The sequence below is a fragment of the Plasmodium fragile genome, assembly GCF_000956335.1.
Source record: "Plasmodium fragile strain nilgiri unplaced genomic scaffold supercont1.21, whole genome shotgun sequence".
NCBI lineage: Eukaryota > Apicomplexa > Aconoidasida > Haemosporida > Plasmodiidae > Plasmodium > Plasmodium fragile.
In genome coordinates this window covers 34919-53834 of record NW_012192601.1, presented here as the reverse complement: position 1 = coordinate 53834, position 18916 = coordinate 34919, and the positions used below count along the sequence as shown (strand labels likewise).

Genomic DNA, 18916 nt, shown 5'->3' with positions numbered 1-18916 from the left:
AAAAATTAAAGTTTTCCAAAAAAAAAAAAAAAAAAAAAAAAAAAAAAAAAAAAAAATAAATAAATAAATATGTGTGCAGAAAAGGGGACACGAAATGATACATAGGTAGTAATCACCACGTGGGGTAGCGGCACAAGCGTCCATGTGGTACAAACGCAAAAACAAACAAATCAACCGGAAATCACACAATGGACACGATGCCGCGGAGTGACAAAAGGGGAGCTCGGCAGCTCTTCCTCTTCCACCGCTCATCCCCCCAAAAATAGCTGCCATAAATGCAAGCCAAATTTGGTATCCCCTTCAGCGCACAAAAAAAAAAGAAAAAAAAAATTAAACATGCGTGTTGTAGGTGCGCATATAGCTACATGAGCTGCGGCATTTCCCATGCGAGTTTTCTCCATCCCTATTTGTTCTTCATAAGATAAATTTCAAATATTTTGTTCAGGTAGTTGTTCAAGTGCTTGATGCTGGACACGACTGAGATTTGGCACCTACGGGAGGACAAAAAAAAAAAAAAAAATCAAAAATGTGCTGTCTGTTTGCCTGCACGTGTTCATATTTATTTGGACGAGCACAACGGTGGATCTGCACGCATGGCGCAGAGTGCTCGTGGATCCGCTCCACATTACCCTTTCATGTCGTGCCGAATCTTCACGAGAATTAAAATTTTGTTTTCGCTGTCCGATACGGGAAAGTGTATGTAGCCGGAGGCGCAAATAAGCGAGCCGATCTGCAGGGGTGGGGGAAAAAAAAGTGACGCGGTCATGTAACTCAGCGATGGTGATACGGCGATGGTGACGCGGTGTGCACACGTAGCTGTGCCATCCTGTAAGTGTAGCGCCCCGCACTAGATATGGCGCCATTTTCCACCCTCTCGAATTACCTTCAAAATGTAAAAGTTAAACGCGTTGATCAGATAGTTGAAAAAATATTTTTTGGAAAATTTGGGGACGCCCATTACGATGTCCTCGTTGTGCACCTGCGTGAGGGCCTTCCAGTAAATCTTGAAGGTCGACTCGTTCATTTTATTTTCCTTGATGAAGCGCGTGATGAGGATGGGCAGCTTGGACGACACACTCGCGTTCTGCAAAAAGGTGGTGGGCAAACACACATATTAATCGTGCTGGGCATGCAATAATTAACCATGTTGGGGCGTCACACCGGTGAGCTTCGCTCAGGTGAACGTCGTCCTCGTGGAGCGCGCCACTTACCGTCGAGTTCGGGGTCATGACGTTGAAGTATATACTGGGGATGTTGTAAAAAATATCTGAAATAGTAATTATAATTTTATACACGTATACCCCATCCGGGTCTATTTTCTCGTTCATCACAATTTTGGCTTCCTTTATGTTCATATGCTCGCAATCCTCAATGCGGATGCTGCGGGAGGGTAAAAACAGGCGACGTGGTGTAGCAGCATGGTGTAATGAAGTGGAGTAGGCATGAACTGCGGCATGGCACCACCAGCATCGTCTTTACGTAAGACGGTTCACAACAGGAATAGGGATGTGCTTTGCCCCCAGAGGAGGGCACCTACCTCGCTAGGTTCACCATTGCCTTGGATATATTTTTCACGTAAAAGGTGAGCATGGCCTTGTTCTCCTGGTACTTTTGTTTTATTAGAATAGATAAAACGGTGTTCTTAAAAAAGAGGGACTTGTCTAGGAGGCAGGCATTGAACCACAGGTCGTTAATGTTGTTTGCCTTCTGCAAGGCGAGTGACTTAAAGAGCTTCGCATTATCATCTGTATGCTCCTCACTTGAGTTTTTTGTTTTGTGTGTGGAAAAGGTGGAAGACGATTTTTTTGAATTTCCAGATGATGCTACTGACCCGTTGCTCTGCTTCCTTCTCACTTTAACGTTATAACTTCCATCAGAGGAGGTGGAAGAAGAGCCCTTATTATGGCTGTAGTCACTGGCACTGTTATCGTCCTTGTAGTTTTGCTCGTGTCTGCTACCCGACTTGCCTCTCTCCTGATGTTTGTCAAATGTAAGTGAGCTATCCTTTTCGTTGAAGTCGATCACGGCGTGCCTGCAACGCGGTGGTGGTGGGGGAAAAAAAAAAAAAAAGTGCCATTAAAACACATGTACAGGGATTCGTGTCATGGGTGGGGTGGGGGACAATATAATTTGCACAACAACGGGTAATGTATTAGAACGTGGCTAGCCACACGAAAAAACTCACTTGTTCTTCTCCAGCAGCCGCTTGATGAGGAAATTTTCGTGGACCTTCTTGGTTTGGTAAAGCGGCATCCCCTTGAGTAGATGGTTGAGCACACTCGTGTTGTTCAAGTTACAAAGGTTGAGGAATTCACAGGCTCTGGTCTGAAGTTCCAAGTCCGTGTGATTGATACAGTTGGTGAGAATTTTCTTCACCGGTCCCATGAGCTTGCTGTCGTAGAACACCATCTTCATGATGGCCATAAGAATCACACACTTGGTGTTAGAGGACCCCAGAGTAAAATACGTTTCCAATACCTTCAACTGATTACTCATAGGTATTTTGTCCTTAATGAGATGACCAAAGGAGCCGATAATGTAAGAGCACAGATGGATCAGCAACTCTATTTTTGTATATCGATCCGATAAATATTTATAACACTTCATAGCAGCGTAGGTCTGTACCTTGTGTTCCTCTTTCCCTTTACTGTTTTCAGATGAAACACTATCCTTCTTTGCAGACTTGAGCGTTTTACCCCCTAAGTCTCCCTTCTCACGACTATCTCCTTTATCCATTTTGTCTCCTCCTTTGTCCTGTTTGTCTACCACCTTGCCGATTTTATTATTATTATCTCCTGCCTTGCCCCCTTTATCCCCTTCAACGAAGCCAGTAACTATTTGCACTAAGCGAAACCACACCTCAGGGAAAATGGACTTATATGTAATTTCAATCATTTTAAATATCACGTCAATATACCAGGACAAATCTGGTGAGCAGTTTTCCGCCAGGATGGAAATTTTTATAATGACCTCATTTTGTATGTACGGGTCAATATAGGGCAAGTGGTGTAAAAAGACATTAATGAGGAGCTTCCAATTCGAATTATTACACATATTAAATAAGATATTAAATGTTTGTAATTTAATGGTTATATCATCGTTGTTGAGGAGGTTGATCAGATGCATGATGTGATTCTCGAGCATGCTATATATTTTCACATTCATTTTTAATTTAGCTAAGCTGTTAAGAATAACATAATTGATATTAGACTTCTTCGAGTCGAATGAATTTGTGATGAGGCATAAAATGATGTCTCTGTTCCTGTCTTCAATTTTATTACACAAGAAATTATACACATTACAGCATTCGTAAATAATTGCATATTCTATGTACGTGGTGCTTTTTTCATTTCTCACATCATCCTTGGTCTTTTTTGTGCCCATGTAAAAGCTGTTTTTTGTGAAGCTTTTTCTAAAGATGTTTCTTCTGTCGACGTTTCCGCCTCCACCTCCGTCAGCAGGCGCCCCTCCATCCGCTACACCAGCTGCTGCATTACCCGTAACACTGTGGCCATGGGAGAGGTGATGTGTGTGAGAGCGTCCATTTTTATTTTTCGCCGTTTCGAAGCCAATTTTTCCCTGCAACTTCTTAAACGGCTTGGTAACTATCTTGTATAAAATATCGTTTATATTGTTAATGGTGTTCTGCGATAAGGCATGTAAGTCGTATAGCTGAAGCATTTGTAAACACTTTATTAACAAGAAGGGGTACCTAAAGTGGCTGTAGTAAAACCCTTCATCAATTGTTAAATTTTCATCTAATACGAGGTATAACATGTTCAGGATGAAGTGAATATATTTGTTAACATATTTTTTTATTTCAGGAAAATTTATTTCTTCCAGATTCAAATTACATTCAGAATCGACTTCCATGATTTTGTCTACCTTCTTCAAATCGTTATAAAGGAAACTCTGTTCATTTGAAAGAGAGGAGCTGTTGTGTTTGTAATATCTTTTCCTCTTCACCTCGTCTTTTATATTCAACGAGATTACTTTCTTGTTACCAATGCTGCTAGCGTTGTTGGAGTCTACTTTGAGGTCTTCCCGCTTGATGGAGTGTTCCTCTCTTCGGTTCCCTCCTCCCCCGTCATCATCCTCTTCATCCTCGTCCTCCTCCTGCTCCTCATCGCCGCTGTCCTCTTCGTCTTCCTCCTGGTCGTCGTCTTCGTCCTCCTCACCGCCGCTATCATCCTCCTCCGCGTCGTCGTCGACCCCCCCATGGTGGTCCTTCCCTTCCCCGTATTTTTTTGTTTTTTTCTTCTTCTTCTTCTTTTTCTTTTTCTCCTTTCCGTCCTGCTTCTTCCGGTATTCCTCCATGGCCTCATACTTTTGAAACACCAAAATGATTACATAAATCAAATTGAGATAAGCAAAAACGTTAAACATATTTACTTCATTAAGATTTTGTTCGAGAAATTTAAATATTTCAAACTCCGTTTTGCTCTTAAGTAATAGGTCGTGTCTCTTTTTATAAATATTTGCTAGACACAGGAAGGCCTTCTTCCTGATGTTAGGCTTGTAAATATAATTTGAGGTCACTATGTGAAGTATGTCTTCATACATATTTTCAATCAGGAGGTCATTAATTTTTTGGCTAGCCAAATGGAGGGCCAGGAAGTTTACCTTTTCATCGTTACTCTTCAGGTCTAACTTGATAGTACTAATCATCATGTGAAGCATTTCACTATTTTCATTCACTAGCAGGGAGAGAGCTGTGTACCCACAGTACTTGTCGCTGAAGTTGGTGCTACTCATTAACTTTATAATGTCCAGGTAGGACAAGGAAATTCCATACCCCAATATGTGACAATATATGAGTTTCCATATGTATTTTTTTCTTTTATAATTACTTATATTTTTTTCATTGAACTTTTTTTTTATTTTAATTATTTCCTGCAACACCGTTTTCTCCTCGTCCTCCAGGCACTTGCAGTTCCGGATCTCGTCGATGAAGCAGTACAGCCCCTTGATGCTGTGTTTCATCATTTTGGCAGGCAGGCTGTGGAACATATATAAACAGGAGTTGGTGAGAGGGGAAGGGGCCCCTACGGTCGTCACGTGGAGGCCCTCGCAACGTGCCCACTGCGAAATCGCCGCAGAGAGAGAGAGAGAGACAGGGGCAGGCGCGGAAAAAGCTTCATTTACCCCCCAGTCGCCACCTTTTTGCGCCCACAGAAAGTGCGAGGGGAGAAGAAGCAAAATGAAAAAAAAAAATTAAACGCACAAAAAAGAAAAAAAAACATCACAACAAAAAAAAAAGAGATAGCCCTTATTATGGGGTAACTAATTTTTAATCTGATACCTTTTGTATCTTTGACTAAACCCCCACTTGCTGCTTCTTTATTGAAAATGTAAAAAAAAAAAAAAAAAAAAAAAAAAAAAAAAGCCGAGTGGCCCTTCTCCCTTTTCCATTCTTCAGGCAATCCAGCGCATCGCCAAGGGAGAAAACTTGCGTAAAGGAGTTGGGGGGAAACCCACGGTGCACGCGGTGGAGAAAAGCCGGGAAAACTACTGAAAAAGAAAAAAAATCGTGGCGGTCGTGCTTGCCATAACAGTTATTGCGTTCGCCCTGGGCGTTGGTACATACGTTGTACTTGAGATCGGTGCAAGGACAGGGAACGGGTTTTATATAATCATCCTTTATGCGCGTTAACAACCCTTGGCGCGTCCCTCACGGTGGCAACAATATACGAGACGGTAAAAAAAATGGCCAAGCAGTAAATTGCAACTCGCTGAAAATGCAACGCATGAATTTGTCAGACGTTCGTAGCTTGTTGGACCAACTCTCCTGTTAACATTTTTTTTTTTTTTTTTTTTAAATGACGCAGCGACTTGGGTTGGGGACTGCTCTCACCCGCGGGTTAAAAAAAAAAAAAGGCAAAGGGGGGCATGCCAACAACTATGTTATAATATACGCAAAAAAAAAACAGACGCGTTATTTTTTTTTTCCTCTCCAGGGGATAAACTGACGGAAGCATAACGAAAAATGGCTTTTCCATATGCAGTTTCCCCCCAAAATGGTGTATAATATGTAAGGTGAGAAGAAAACGAAACAGATGAGGAGGGTGTCCACTCTTTATTATGAGGAGCTCAAAAAAGGGGTTCCCTATAATTTTTTACTGACGGCGGGGTGTTGCAAATATGTAAAAAAGTTTTGCTTGCTTGTCCTAACTTTTATATGAACGAATTTTTTTCACATTCCCCCCCTTTTGGCGTGAAGCATAAGCCGCTGTTCATAGCCCTCCATCACGTTGGCTAAATTATGTGACTGTTTCTCGTCTTATCAACCTGAATACACTCCGTTCAGTAATCACATCCCACAAATAAAATTATTCACTACAACATCTGCCTGCCCTACAAGGGCTACAGGGATGATGGAGCCAAAAGACGAGCAGTGTCATCCAGTAAAGAAGCGTTCATTTTTTTTTTTTTTTTTTGTCCCTCCGCAAAGGTTGTGCTCTAAATCGGGTGGACACACACTCGGGGCGAGTTCCTTTTCCCAAATGAGCAGATCGAATGGGTGCTTTGTACGAATGACCAGGAGAGTCACCATTTTCATTTGTTCTCACTTGGTTGTGTGGGCTGAGACGTGCGCTTAGGCCAAGTACTGCCACAAGGGGGGGGGCGCACTCTGCTAAAATGAGAATGGCGGGGAAGAAAATTCCACGTACCTCCCGCGGGTGCTACGAAATTAGGTTGGCATACAAAATAGTTAACCCGTAGAAACCGATGCGTGTGTAAATGTATGTACAAGCATACAGCACACCGTGGTGAGGTCATTTTATCCTAACCGTGGGGATGCAAAATGTTTAAAGGGTAACACCTTAGCACAAACGACCTTCTACACCATGAGGTTGGTAAACGAGTTGAGGGGATCCATGCACAACTCCCACCTAAGCAACGTCCCTCCAACTGCCGCCTACTACAATATACATCTAAATGGAGAAAAAAAAAAAAAAACAAAACAAAAATGCACAAAAGGGGGAAAATGCCACATTTCATGCAGGCACATACACAGATGACCTTGGTGGAAAAAAAAAAAAAAAAAGAAATCTTCGAAAAAAGTCGTAGCCACGCATAAAACTTAACTGCGTGTGAAGTAGCACAAAATATACTCACAAATGTGAATCTCTAAAGAATTGTCAACCCGTGAAGGTGCGGCTTCACAAAAATATGCTGCACGGGGTAAGCAGCGGAAAAAAGGAGGAGGTCCGAAAAGGTAGAAAAAAAATGGGCACGGAAAAAACAGGTAAAAAAAAAATATATATATATATATAAAAAAAATGAACAAAATAATATAAATAGTAAAAAAAAAAAAAAAACAATCGAGTGAGAATGAGAAAAACTCAAACAAACAAAAACTAGTATAGATATAGAGGACTCCCCTACATGTTGTTGCTCATCGCCACGTCGACAAATATAACGTGCGATAGTGTAGCCCTCCTTTTTTTGTGTATACACTACCACGTTGCATACCCCTGAAAGAGTCACCCATTTTTAATTACCCAATTGATTCGCTGCTATGTGAGCGCACAGGAAAAAAAAAAAAAAAAAAAAAAAAAAAAGTGAGGAGGAGTAGCAGACTTGACCATCAGTGTGGCACACCCCAAGGACCCCACTGGGCAAAAACATGCACAAGGGAAGGAGTTTTCATACGCGTGTAAAACTGAACACAGAGAGAGGTAGGCTACCCCTTGCGACAAACAATTACACACTTGTATAATTATGGAGATTGCGGGTATTGGACTTTTGCAGAAATGGCGAAGAGAAAGAGAAGAGCAGCAGCACGTGGGACAATGTTGTAAGTACCCCTTCATGGACGCCCTGAAAAAAGGGAATGCAATTTTGTGGAGGAGGATGAGGAGGAGGGGGATGGGGGTGCCTAGCCTCATCACCCTATGTGAGGCAACATCAAATGAGTTACCCAAAGAAGGACAAAAAAGTACCTTAACAGAGAATGTTGGAGAGGGGAAGAAAAATAAAATGAATGATGACGATACAAATGCGATGAAGGAGCAACAAGCCAACTCTTCCTTCGCAAATACATTTGATTCACCAAATGCTTTACTATTTGAAAACCTAAACAAGGAATACAAGTTTATAACTACGCAAGACAATTTCGATGGGTTCAGATTTGAAGTAGATAAAACAGTGAACAAATACTTACAGTCCACACACACACTTTTCCTTGGAACTACACTAAGGGATGTCGGGTACTTGTATCAATTCGGGGCAAATTTCACAAACAGTGATAATAGCTTGCTAATGATTAGCAGAATAAATATTGATGGCAGTGTGAATGGTAGATTTTGTAAAAGAATAAACAACCACATTGACTGCAAACTCAATTTTAACACTTATGCAAAAAGCGATACCAGGAATATGTACGAAATGGGTATAGAGGTTAATAAGCCTATATACACTTACAATGTGAAGACCATATGGCAGGGCACGTGGATCTTCAACGCGTCGTATACCCAAATGTTGAGTAAAAAATTTCAAGCAGGGGTAGACCTAACCTACATAGCTTCCAATTGTGCTTCCATTGGATCCTTCGGACTTCGATACAACCACAAAAATAATGTTCTGACCATGCAGGTGGTGAGACAACCAAATTTTAAATCGCCTGAATTTATGCTTAACCAGACACACTTATATAAAATTCAGTACGCCAAAAAAGTGTCCGATCGGTTATCCTTGGGGACAGAACTTGAGGTCACTCCGCAGACCAAGGAATCGGCCATGCGTCTGGGGTGGGACTACTCCTTCCGTCATGCGAAGGTGCAGGGAAGTATTGACACGAGTGGAAAAATTGCCGTCTTCACACAGGACTACTCAGGCTTTGGGGTTAGCGGGTACATAGATTACCCGAACAATGAGTACAAGTTTGGCTTCATGATGCACATAGCCCCTGCGCAGGAGCAGCCCGTGCAACCCACACCGTAGCAGGGGGAGTGGATTAACAAGGCGAAATTGTACATGGGCGAAGTTGGGTGAACAAGCGGCCCCTCCTTTTCCCGAACATTACGGGACGCACCCCGTCACTTCTGAACACCCCATTTGAACACGCGGGCACATACTTTTTTAAAATATGCATAATGCACAACTCTGTGCGATCGTTCGTGCGCACATGCGGCGCCAGTTTCCCTTTTTAAAGTTTATAAGTTTCCCCTCCCCCCCCTTTTTTTTGCGCTTTCAATTTTGGTCTCGGTGTTCACACTAAGTGAAATTGTGTGTGAAATTAACACCATTTTTGTACCAATTTATGCCAATTGTTTATACTCCCCATAAATAGCCATTTTGGCGAAAAAAAAAAAAAGTACACCTAAATTTATGAACAAGTCATATTTTTTTTTTTTTTTTTTTTAACCGTTGTTTGAAAAATATTATGACCAAGTCAGCATGAAATATAAAAAATGAAAAAAAAAAAAAAAAAAGACAACAAAGTAGAGCAAACTAGGTAGGGAAAGCTACGCAAAAATGCTGTAATGTGTCCATTTAGACACTAATATAGGGAGGAGCGAGCGCGGAAAGAAATCGCAACGGATGGAACAGTTCATCCATGATGTGCGTCCCCTTTTTTGCAAAGTTTCGCTTCCTTTCACCCAAGGGGGCACCAAAAAAAAAAAAAAAACACACACACACACGAGTTATACAAATGAGTACAGGATGACAAACACGCCTCGGGGGTGAGGTAGGGAGTAACAAAAGCTCCCCGTGGGCACCATCCCAAGGGTTGGAGACAATTCTCCCCTTCTTCTTACTTCCAACAAATAGTAAGAATCTTGCGATTGGCCTAATTTTCCACCTTGAACTTCCCGTAGTCGAAGTCGCCCGAGTGCATCCTATCCGTGATGCCACACAACACGCTGGACATGTCTTCGAAAAATTTGCTCTCCTGTGGAACACCCATGGAGAGGATTATGTGCACCACGGCTGACACAATCAAGTTATGTAATTTGCTGGAATAATCATAATTCGTGAGGACAAAATTGTAAAATATTTTTTTAACAAAATCGTGCAGGGCGTCGTCACTCAGCAAAGAGAGGATACCCCTTACACTTTTTAATATCTTTAAACACCTCATTAGGACGATGTTTTTTTTTTTTTGGCTACTTATATTTTTATAGCCCTCGAAAAATGTAAACACGCAATTGTTTATCTTCTCCTTCACCATGTCGGTAACCTGTGTCCGGTCCTCATTGTAGAGGAGGTACTCCGCCAGGATTACGCACAAATTGTAGCTTTGCTTCAAGGATAGGGGGTTCCATGCCTCCACTAATTCGTGCACCTTATTGTTAAAAATTTGGTCGTACACTTTTTTCAGGACTTCCTTTTCGTCTTCCACTTGGTAAATATACATGAGCTCGTCCATAAATTTGTACCACTGGAATGTTTTTACGCTGGGGTTGTTGTGGAAGTGGTTCTTCGGGGGCTTGTATTTTTTTTTTGTTTTCTCCAAGGGGGTTTTGTCCGCGGTTGGGGATTTTTCCCCCATTGGCGATTTGTACGCGATCGGCGATTTTTCCCCCATTGGCGATTTGTACGCGATCGGCGATTTTTCCCCCATTGGCGATTTGTACGCGATCGGCGATTTTTCCCCCATTGGCGACTTTTCCAAGAGTGACGATATTTCCCCCTGGGCGGCGCTCGAACTTGTGAAAGAAAAGGCGTCCTCCGATTCCGACGAGTGCGTGCTGTGCTCGATCTCGTTTTCTGTCGATGGGTCTTTTCGGAAGCCATCCACAGAGGAAGCTGCTTCGTCCACCTCGTAAGACGAATTGGCGGTGTCATCTGCAAATGTCCAATTCCGCCCAGGCGACAGGACCTGTTTCTTCCTCCGCAGGATATTATGTGCATTGGCGAATGCGTCATTTCTATACAGCTGCACAAACTTGTCATGCATCTGCTCCGATTGGCTCCCCATAATTTGCTCTTCGATCAGGGCCAGCAACTTCCTTTTTTTGTTTCTGGTCTGAGTGAATTGGTATAGGGGATCCCAAAAGAGCAATTCATATTTTATAAAAAAAAAAAAAATAGGATCGAATAGGGACTTGCAATTGTGTGTTAGGTAAAAATCTTCGTTGTGTAATTTGAGGAGATAAAAATATGTTATAGCATTTTTAAAGTTTAAAAAATAAGAGTGGACATCCTTGAAGATGTTCCCGATGGCTACGAGGTACCTCCTCTTCAATGCTTTGATCTTGCACGTTTGGAAGTATTTTTGTTTGTCTTCCTTCCGCTTCTGCTCCCTTCTCTCTACATGTTCCTGGTCATTCTTCATTACATCGCTTGTAGCCTCTCCCGAATCGGAGGACGAAGAATCAGTAGAGTAGTTGCTGGAGTAGCCGTCGAACATGTAGTGCACACGCATGTCGTTGAACCTATTGGGGTGGTTGACCTCATTGATAAGGTGCTCGATAAAGGGTGCAGATCCGTGCACGTAGTGGCAGTTGGGGACAACTCCATCCGATACTAACTCTTTAACCAACCCGTTTTTGTCCTCCTCTTTCTTCCGTTTGTAATATTTCGAGTTATAAATATAATCCTTGGTGAACAGAAGTTTGTAATTTTCGTAGTACTCCCTGTACAGGTATAACTTGAGATTTTGGTATACGATAAAAAAAGTGACATCCATCTCGAAGGACTCTGCTAGTGCATTGTCTAACAGATTACTTTTCGCGTTAATAAATTTCATCACATGATAAAAAAATCTGAAGAAGCTTGCACAGGTGACAAGTTCTTTTGTCCTCTTCCTTTTAATCTCCTCCAATTCCATGTACTTTTTTTTATAATTTTTTTCCAAACTTTTCACTTGTCCTGATTCATCCTTTAAAAACTTGTACTCCTCAAACAGGTCCAGGATGTATTCGTACATTTCCACAAGTTGTGTATTACACACACCATATTTTTTAAAAGTTCTTTTTATTTCACTAAAGAGAATTTCATTTTCGTGTTGATAAGCACGGTCGTTGCTTTGCGCATTGTTTCGCCAGTCCTCTTCATCCATGTAGTTGTCGTGGTTAAGACGTTTTTCCATTTTTAAAAAATTCACATTTCTTCCCTTCTCCCTCTCCTCCTCTTCACCATTTTGCTCCCTCTTCTGCTGCTCATTTAACTTTTTCCCCTCTGTGTCATTTGCGGTGGGAACATCATGACGGGGCACCGGAAAACGATCGCCATGCAAAGAATGCTTTTTCAAATTTAACTCTGCTTGATCGTCACTCTGTTTGGACCTCTCATCGAACAAGGGATCTGTTGTGCCACCCTCATCGGGGGGGGTGAAAATCCCCTGCTGCTGCAAACCCCTCTTCTCCCTTCTTAACTGCGAAATGATTTTTGTGTCTACAATTTTGTTAATCATTTCATCCTCCTGCATTTGTTTTATATACTCCCTTGTGGAGCTACCAATTTGGTGGGGATGTCCCCGCTCAGTCGTTTCTCCCCCCCCTACCACACCATAAAACATGTTCACCTCCTCACTTTTGTTTTTTTTTATTATAAGTCTGTTTTTCATTTCGCTCAACGATTCGTAATTGTATATGTCGTCCACGTCCAGGTCGTCTTCGCCGGGGAGGTCCTCTTCCCTCGGTGAGTCGTCCCCCTCCCACATTGCTGCCATTTTGTTCTTTCCGCCCAACTGCTGTGCAGTCATCCCCAGGGAAAAATCAATACCAGCAGGATCCCCTCCCTCATGGTCTTCCTCCAGTAGGTAGCTATACCTATCACTGAGTTTTTTTTTTTTTCGTAAAATTTGTTTCTTCAACTTTATCCTTTCGATGAGTTTTTTTTCCTCCTCGTCTTGGTAATCCTCTTCATCTTCCTTTCCACCTGCTTCCCCTCTGTGGACAGCCACATGTGGGTACCTCTCACCGGTGTCGTGAGCCTCCACGTGGTCTTCCTCCCTTGCATAACGTTCCCTTTTGTTGTACGAATATTTATTTTCGTTTGGGTCTCCACCGAGGCTGTTCATGTCGACAGGGTTATCTTCATAGCGCTCCTCATCAGGGTCATACACGAAAACGTTTTTTTCCATCGGTGCAGTTTCATTCCTCTGTGTAGAAGTGTATGTTCGTATGTTTGTTTGCCCCTCTTCGAAATTTGAAAGATTATTTCCCTCCTCATCATGCAGTAACTGTTGCTGTCCTGTCCGATTGACCCCCCCTTGGTGTAGATCCACCCCATACCTTCGAAGGAAAAAATCTCGTTCAGAAACGCCCCCTGGGAGTGGTTCCCTTAATTCCGCGTCACTGTCGACGGGGTTGTCCTTTACGTCCTTGGCTGCCTGCACCATGTCGGGTGAATCCCCCATGTGAATGGATGCGTTTTGAATGGACCCGCTCTGAATGCCCCTCTTTACATTCTTCCTCTTCCGAATGGCCACATAACAATCGTTTTCCTCGTCACTGTAGATGTGGAAGCTCGTGTTCATCTTATTAACTTTCCTCGTCTCTTCATTTTTCTTCATCTCCCTTCTGCTACCTTTTCCCTTCTTGGTGGTTGCCTCTTGCGTGTGCGTCGAGGCCGACTGAAACTGTGAGTGGGGTAGCAAAGGGTGTAGAGACGTGCGCTCGTCCGATCCCTTCCTCTTCTCCACCTGGTGATGATTACTTTCTTCTTCTTCCTCCTCAGAGCCTTTCCCATTGGTGCAGTACCCATTTGAATCGCTTTCCATTTGGGGGACCCTCCTCCCATATACTTCCTCCTCATGTTTTTCCTCATCCGGTGGCTCCCTTACGTGCATGTCGTCTTCTTGGGTTGCAGATCCCCCTTCGGGGACGGGTGGTACTACAACCTCACCCTGAGCAACGCATACTTCGCTTATTCTCCTCCCCACTGTGGTTTCCTCCTGAGTAGAATTTTCCTTTCCCTCATCATTGGGCGGCCCATTCAAATTGGAGGCGTCATCCCCCGTGACCTTGCGAATGTTCCGCTTAACTACTTTTCTCTTGGAGAACATGATGAAGGAGAGAGGAGGGTTGTAGTTGCGTTGCAGTTTGCGCTGTCGTTTGCGTTGTAGCTTGCGTTGTAGCTTGCGTTGGAGGGTGTAGGGTCTCCTCCCTTCGCTGATCTGTTACCCTAAATGACCCCCTTTTTTTGGCATCCGTTCTGGGGGAGGGGTTCATCCCACTTCCACTAGCTCGATCCACCTCTACGCAGCAGTGGATGTCTTCTCAGTACACTGGTTCTAAATCAATTTGCAAAAAAAAAAAAAAAAAAAAGCTTCCCTTCCCCCCTGATTCGTCAGATTGAAGGCGCCGTTCTCCCCACCTCTGCACAATTTGCCCTACTTTTTAATGGCATACAAAATTGGAGAGGGAGAAGCTGTGGAGAGGTGCAGATTTGGTTACATTGTGATGTTCCCCAACTCGGGCATTTTTTTTTTTTCTTTTTTTTCGTGTAAGCAGCGTGGTGGTATGCAGCTCGCGCGGTATTCTCCCCCTTGGATTCTATTAATAGAGTAGCCTCTACCGTGGCTGTAATTTTTTTTTTTTTTTCCAAAATTAATCATTTGTTCTATTTTTGCCTGAACGGTTCATATATTTTTTTTTTTTTTTTTTTTTCCCTTTTCCCATTTATGAGTTCACAATCGGGGGGCAGCAAAAGGGGGTAGTCTCAATGAACATGTGCATAGTGAAGCCATACATTCGGGCTACTGCATCATTAGGAACAAAAAAAGGGGAGGCCTTAACACATCCTCCAAAACAAAAAAATCTCCATATAGTTAACACATTTTAAAAAAGAAAAAAAAAAATACTTCCTTTGTGCACCACCATGAGAGGGGGGAAGCCTCCGGGGACGAGTTTTATATTTAAAAAAAAAAAAAAAAGGGTCACATTTGAAAGGGAACAAAAAGACGCGTGGTCCTGGAGTTACCACTTTGCTCAGGATTGACGCGCGGGAAAGAGACGTTGACGTGAAGCGTATGGCAGGGAGTAAGAAGCAGTCGCCGCTGCGCTACGCTACACTACGCTCCGCTTGTCGTGGTGCGGCCTACAAATAATCGACGGGATATTCCCCCTGGTAGAGGAACTTCTTCACGGCAGTCTTGTCCACAGTGGCATTGAGGCGCTCACAAATTGTGTTCATGTCAAATTCTCCGTTTCCCAAGCAGGTGGTGGCCCCAGGGGAGGGGGTAATATTAAAAATAATATTTTTTCCCGAATCAATTTTTCCCTCTCCCAGGATAAGTTTCTTACTGACCTTATTTATGAGTTGTGGTCTGACTCCTCCATAGCCAACACAATATGAAAGATCTCGAGTGGTGAGGGAAGGAATGATTTTTCTCACGTCCTTCAAAAATAAATATTTGTTCAGAATAGGAATTTCAAAAAGGAAATTTCTACACACATATTTCAACATGGTGGGATCCTTGAAGAGATTAAAATATACATGGAAGAGACTAAAGTCAGGGTTCCATACTTTTAAAAAATCGAGTAAGGTGTTCATATTATCTCGTTCTAATAATGGTAGTGGCAGGGCAGTAGGACCAAAGCGAGTCTTCCCTTTTTCAATAATATCAGGGTCACCATGAACAGCTGCAAATGGAAGAGCTGGATTTTGTATAGTATAAACTTTTCCATTAAGAATATTACCTGAAAAGTAAAAACTTCCTGCCACCGGAAGACAACTGTACTCTAACCCGTAATTCATTTTTTGAGCAATCATGAGGGAGTGTCCACAAGCACACACAACGACAAATCTTGCTTTAACCATTCCTTTATTCGTATGTATTATGTATAATGATTCGTTTGCTTCTTCAATGTTTATCACTTCAGTATTAAGGTTGATGGAGATTTTCTTCGAGTCCACATTGTTCATTGTTCTAGCAGATTCAACAAAACTCCTAGAAAGCTTCTGGTAATCACAGGTCGTTAATTCTGGGGGCATGTATAAAGCTGCTAATGCTTCAGGTCGAAGTGTCTTTTCATTTTTTAAAGCCACTCGGGGCTCCACATTATATATTTCATTTTTATTATAGAGCTTCATAGATTTGAAGAGTTTATTAAATATGGGGTATCTTTGTTCTAAGAAATCACATTCCTTTTCCCCTACCCCGAGGACCATTTTTTGTGTCACACTTGCAATGTCCTCTCTCTTTTCTGCTGGCAAATGACACAAATAATTTCGTAACAGATCTGCATACCGCTTTATAAACTTTGCCTTTTCGAACGAATAATTTGTTTCTATATCGCCACAGTGTATTGTCTGGCTGTTATTCTTCCCATGCGAAGCCACCAGGGCGAAGTCGGTTCTCCTTTCTAAGATGGCTAGCTTTTTCAGGCTGGTAAATTTGGACAGGAGAAAGAGCAGGGCTGTTCCAGTCACGCCCCCCCCTATGACCACCGTGTCGTACACGTCTGCCGCCAGCTGCTCGCCGCTGCTCATGCGGCGCACCCCGCTCGCCCTGCCAACCGGGTCACTCTTGTTAACGCCGCTAATAGCGGCAACGCTGCTAATTGAGCGGACATGGTTAAGTGTGCCGACCGCGCTGCAGGGAGCCTCCGAGAACCGCCCCCTACTCCTGTACCTGCAGAACACGTTTTTCACTCGCAGCATTTTGCTCTCGCGTGACTTCCCTCAGGGCTCCGGGCGGACTCATTCGGTTCTTCCGAATGGGCAGGTAGGGGATCGCGATGAGGGTGTGGTGATACCTGGAGGCAACACGGGAGGAGAAAAAAGGGAAGAAGCAGCTCTGATGTCGACTCCCCGACTCGTCCCTCTCTTCTTCCTTCCCTCTGTTTTATTTACGTATCTCCGTGTCCCTGGCGTGTTTTTTTTTTTTTTTTATGGCTTCTTTTTGCGCAGCTCGGGTTGATGTTGCACGGGGTGGCCAATCTGTGCGTCAGATGTACATGGGAGGCAGATCTACGTGTAACACAAAGAGGATCCACATAATATATTCTGGCTTCACAAATTACATACAAAATTGTTAATGTGCAAGGGGACATATAAAGACTTCAAGATACTCCCTAACGTGATTTTGTGCGTGAACGAACTTCTATGTTGTGTTGACGCAGTTACAACAGGAGGGGTAGAAATAACAATGCGTGATGCTGCGACAGGGGGGGGTTACAAACGTTTGTCGCTAAACCCGCACGAATTCTTCTTTTCATATGTTAAAAAGGGGATCCAGTTGGGGTAGGCACAATCATTACCGCTTCCATGTAACACGCATATGTGTCACGAAGATACACTGAGGAAAAAGCAACTCTAGCTTTTTTTTTCATATGCGGCGTACAAGCTTGTGGAGAGAAGGAATGCACAAATGCATATCCTCTTGTTATTTCTTCACAAAAATTATGTGTTTGTGTTCATGAGGGGTTGAAAATAGGTGAACGCTTTGTTCCAAGCATCGCTCCCCCCTCGTAGGAACAAGTTTTTATGTTATCCGCCCGCACTGCGATGGTGATGATGTACAGCAGTCGAGGATCATATGAAGGCTAACGAGGATGCAATAACAAACAAATGAAATGATGGGGATGGGGATGGCGATGGGCCACTGTGTGATGGATGAGGATAATAATTAAAACGACCCGTTTGATGGCGTTTTTTTTTTTTTTTTTAATTTTTCCTCCTTCTTGCCCCTTTATTCTTCATAGCAACGAATTTACTCGCAAACTCATTTTATTATATATTTTTTTTTTTTTTTTTTTTTTTTTTTTACCTGGCCAAACTGAACGCACTAAAAATTGTGCGCACTGGAAGGTGAACTGGTGAAGGGTAGGGGATGGATGGCCCATTAGGCTTCCCCACCACCCGTTTGAAATTATCCCCGTATTTTTATATTTATAAATGGGTAATACTATAAGCGCATAGAATACAAAGGTCAGGTTCTGCGTGCTCGTATGTACATACATGGCTTAAGAGAGCCTATGCGCGGTGCACTGGGCTGTGTGTCTCGTAGCCGCGTTGTAAGCGACCGCTACCGCTGCTGCTGTAGTAGTAGTAGGAGGTACTTTGCAAGCCCCACTGAGCGCTACATTGCGCTACACAATACGGGGATATATATATGTCGACGCGTGCGTGTGTTCCTCTTTGCACGTTCCATTTGAGCCTCCCACAAAAAAAGGTTAAACAGGGAATGTCCTCGTATAATCCCGTTGGAAGAGCCACCTCGTCGAGAGAAAAATGACACACGCCTTTCGGTCAGACGCTTCAAAAAAAAAAATTGGGGTGCACCTGCGTTGTACCAACAAAACAGTTCCCACTGTACACCTGCATACAGTTGGAGGAGTTAACACAGGAAGAGAGAAAGGGTCCGCTTCCTCAACCACTAACACGTGTGTGTAAATTTTTTTTTTTTTTTTTTTTTTTTTTTGTAAAGTGCCAATGTGTACATCTACGCATGCACACCGATGCTGTGCTTTTATTTCCCCTCTTGCTAACAAATTTACTCTCCCCGGCGTAGGGGACGCATTTCATTTGTTCATAAAATAAAAAAAAAAAAAGAGGGGCGAGAAAAAACATCGATTACGTTTTCTACACTTTGTTATTCTTCCGTAAAATGTCGTTTCCAATTCTCCCATCTCATTTGCGGCACTGAGAAGGGAACTATACACACATGGCCAAGTGTTGGGGAAGGAATGGACAAGAAGCTGCATACGGACTCGACACAAGCGAGCAAAAAAAATGATGAGAGGGGAGGGGCGAATGGAAGCAAGGAGCTTGCAAAGCGGAAAGGGAAGAAGTAGCGACACGCACACAAATGTTTGTTCAATCGTGTAGTAGAGAATATACTTCCAATGCGGCCTTCCCACAACTGCGGTTCGACATTCTACACGAGCGTTGTGGGATCCAGGGGAAGAGCCAATAAGGCACTTTAAAATGAAATGGAAAAAACCGCTAGGAGGTAATTTCAGCGTGTGGCCAAGACGTAGAAGGGGTAAAAAAAAGGAAGCAATTCCCCAATTGG

General features: G+C 43.0%; 4 protein-coding genes across 4 annotated transcripts; 1 reads left to right on the top strand and 3 right to left on the bottom strand.

Moving 5' to 3' along the window:
* Positions 1 to 403: 403 nt before the first annotated feature.
* Positions 404 to 4986, bottom strand: AK88_02197 (uncharacterized protein; the record flags this gene model as incomplete). The annotated part of the gene is made up of 6 exons (XM_012479831.1): positions 404 to 491; positions 630 to 730; positions 884 to 1084; positions 1212 to 1380; positions 1538 to 2032; positions 2186 to 4986. 6 exons carry the CDS (start codon positions 4984 to 4986, stop codon positions 404 to 406), a joined length of 3855 nt encoding a protein of 1284 aa, XP_012335254.1.
* Positions 4987 to 7725: 2739 nt separating this feature from the next.
* Positions 7726 to 8946, top strand: AK88_02196 (uncharacterized protein; the record flags this gene model as incomplete). The annotated part of the gene is made up of 1 exon (XM_012479830.1): positions 7726 to 8946. The coding sequence occupies one exon, from the start codon at positions 7726 to 7728 to the stop codon at positions 8944 to 8946; it is 1221 nt and encodes a 406-aa protein (XP_012335253.1).
* Positions 8947 to 9796: 850 nt separating this feature from the next.
* On the bottom strand, positions 9797 to 13960 carry AK88_02195 (uncharacterized protein; the record flags this gene model as incomplete). Its single annotated transcript, XM_012479829.1, has 1 exon — positions 9797 to 13960. One exon carries the CDS (start codon positions 13958 to 13960, stop codon positions 9797 to 9799), a length of 4164 nt encoding a protein of 1387 aa, XP_012335252.1.
* A 1034-nt stretch (positions 13961 to 14994) lies between these two features.
* AK88_02194 (uncharacterized protein) lies at positions 14995 to 16560 on the bottom strand (the record flags this gene model as incomplete). Its single annotated transcript, XM_012479828.1, has 1 exon — positions 14995 to 16560. One exon carries the CDS (start codon positions 16558 to 16560, stop codon positions 14995 to 14997), a length of 1566 nt encoding a protein of 521 aa, XP_012335251.1.
* Positions 16561 to 18916: the final 2356 nt, after the last annotated feature.